At 56.4% G+C, this 2,716-nt stretch overlaps 1 protein-coding gene across 1 annotated transcript; it reads right to left on the bottom strand.

The window, feature by feature from the left end:
- Positions 1 to 228: 228 nt before the first annotated feature.
- Positions 229 to 2,433, bottom strand: PAQR9 (progestin and adipoQ receptor family member 9). Its single transcript, XM_055569434.1, has one exon. The coding sequence runs from the start codon at positions 2,294 to 2,296 to the stop codon at positions 1,172 to 1,174; it is 1,125 nt and encodes a 374-aa protein (XP_055425409.1). The 5' UTR covers positions 2,297 to 2,433; the 3' UTR covers positions 229 to 1,171.
- Positions 2,434 to 2,716: the final 283 nt, after the last annotated feature.

Genomic DNA, 2,716 nt, shown 5'->3' with positions numbered 1-2,716 from the left:
TTGGTTCCTTCTCCTTGTAGAGAAGGCAAATGTTCTGCATGTCCTGGTAAGCAACTTTCGGTCCTACCAAAAACAACCAGCATCATCTTCCTACCCTCCTGAGTGGAATGTTAAACCTTGATTTGCAATCAAGTAAGAAAAGCTTACTTCTACTGCTCTCTCCATGTAAGAAACCATTGATATTTTTGAGGACCAGTCATTTGGGCATTGCTTCAAAAGGCACATTTATTCCAGTGGCAATTTAAATTAGTAGAGAAGGAGAGAATAAGATTAAAAACAAAGCAAAAAAAAAAAAAATCAGATGGGTTTTATGGAATACATTAAAGTAAACAGGAATCTGGGATCTATACAAACCATTTAGCTCCTTCTCAATAGTTTAACCAGAGTCCCTACAGTAGAATAATTTACAGTTGTATCATGACACACATAGGCCTCCAAAAAATACTGTGTAAAAAAAGTAGCTGAGAACTCTCAAGCAGCTTGCCCTGATGTCCAGTTCAAGTGTATGCAATGCAGAAGGGCTGCAAAATTCAAAACTACATGACAAAGAAAATTCAGTGCAGATCACAGGCTTTGATAAATTATGAAAAACCATTGTATATATTACTATTTAAATAACATCTGAGAAAACATTTTGAAATAATTAACATGTGTTCACAGTCCATGCATTTTCTAGCACGTTAAACCCTGGGTTTGTGTCTCCTTGCTGATTTTCTACAAAGGTCTATTCCTCGACAAATCCAAGCATTCCTCAGAACCAAATGGAAGTACCCAGGGATTTCGTGTACTTACCCTCTTTACTCCATGCCTGACCTCACAAGTGTCACTTGCTATTACCTCTGGCGGAGAAGACGACTGGAAAATCGAACCGTTTGGGGTTTTAGTGGGGGTTTTATTCACTGCCTTAGAAGAATCCCTGATGCCACAGACACCATCTGAATTTTCTCCAAGGCCAAGAACCAGCTGCCCTATCCCTCCCATTTGCCCCACCTCCCTCTTCCAAAGCCCCAGGTGCGCTGAGACCCTCCTGCCTTGCTGGACTTTCCCCCTGTGGTTTCGCAGCACCCTCCTGAAGCAAAGAAGGAAACACGACAAAACTTCAAAACAAACCAACAACAGAAACTCCCAACAAACTGGTGGGCGAGCCGGCAGCCTCCCCCAAGGAGGAGGCTCACTTTTTACTGCAGAATTCGGCGTTGCTGAGGAACTTCTTGATGACCAGCCCCAGGCAGACGACCAGCAGCAGCATGTAGCCCACGGTGCCCAGGAAGGTGGGCGCGTCCGGTGGCTCCTTGAGGAACTGGCGCAGGCCCTCCTCAACGTAGTACACCTGATCGTAGATGCTGAGGAAAGTGAAAATGTGGAAGAGCTGGTGGCTGTGGCCGATGATGTCGAAGAGGCCCGGCTGGATGCGCTCGGGGATCTTGCTCACGTTGAAGAAGGCAGCCACCACCAGCCAGAAGTAGCGGCGGTAGAAGTGCACGAAGAGCGTGGGGTTCTCCCCGCGCAGGTCAAAGAGCCAGCTCTCCAGCATGATGGGGCAGGCCATGCTCAGCGGCATGATGAAGACGAAGGTGCGCAGCGCGAACGGGTAAGAGCACCAGTCGGTGCGGCTCTTGCAGCAGGCCACGGTGCAGGCCACCGCCAGCACGAAGGCCACGGGCAGCACGAGCGCGCGGTAGGCGGCGATGAGGCCCGTGCAGTCCACGTGCCAGCCCAGGCGCTGCTGCACGTACGGGGTCATCACCCGGGCGTCCAACAAGCTCAGGCCTGGCAACAGGTAGTAGTAGTAGGCCACGGTGCTCCCGAAGCCGTAGTAGCTGATGGACGCGTAGTCCAGGTAGAAGAAGGCGGCGCGCAGGCGCAGCGAGAGGCAGCTGAACACGTGCGCCGTGCAGCTCATGGCGAAGGTCAGCAGCACGCCCGACGCGTAGCACCACAGCGGCAGCAGCCACGGATGGTGGAAGGGCACGTCGCGGCCGCTCAGGAAAAAGAGGCGGCAGAACTTGCTCAGGAACAGCAGCAACGGGATGAAGTGCGTCCAGAAGTTGAGCGTCTCATTGGTGGGCTTCAGCACCGAGGCCAGGCACTCCTGCGCAGTGCACGGCAGCCGCCGGTAGCCCGACAGGATGAAGCACTCCACGAAGTCGTCGGGCACCTCGTCCCAGCGCAGCAGCGGCTTGGCGGATGCCGGAGAGGCCAAGGCGTGGGGACGCGAGGCGGCCTCCGAAGCCGCCGCGGTCGTGCCAGGCGGGCCCTTTGTGCCCGCGCTCCGGGGCTGCAGGCGCCGCGGCATGGTGCCCAGGGCTTGGCTAGGACGCGCACCGGCGACCTCTGGCGCCGGCTCCGGCGCGCTCGCCAGTCCCCGCCGGCCGCCGTCGGAGCCTTTGTGCGCGCGCCGGGGGCGTCGCTGCAGGTTCAGGAGGAGACCAGAGCCTCTGAACAACCGTTCCTAAAAAATAAAGAAATAAATACAAATAATCATCGATCTCAAGCCGCGTACCAACCGGCAGGAGCCCGCGGGGCTCGGCGGCCCCTTCGCCAGGCTCCCCGCTACCGGCTCGCGGCCGCCCGCGCTGCGGCAGCGGCGGCGGCGCGACTGACTGCGGCGGCAGCGGCGCTGCTGCGGTGACTGGGCATCGCGCGGTGCGGGCGCAGACGCCGCCGCCCCCGGCTCGGGAGGCGGGGATGGGGGGAGCGGAGGCGCTGGAGGGAG

The sequence above is a fragment of the Bubalus kerabau genome, chromosome 2 (assembly GCF_029407905.1).
Source record: "Bubalus kerabau isolate K-KA32 ecotype Philippines breed swamp buffalo chromosome 2, PCC_UOA_SB_1v2, whole genome shotgun sequence".
Classification (NCBI taxonomy): Eukaryota; Metazoa; Chordata; class Mammalia; order Artiodactyla; family Bovidae; genus Bubalus; species Bubalus kerabau.
Note: the sequence above shows the minus strand (reverse complement) of the source record. Positions and strands in the feature narration are given on the sequence as shown.

Bases quoted from the DNA above. Each gene is read 5' to 3' on its own strand.
- PAQR9 (XM_055569434.1), bottom strand. From the start codon at position 2,296: ATGCCGCGGCGCCTGCAGCCCCGGAGCGCGGGCACAAAGGGCCCGCCT.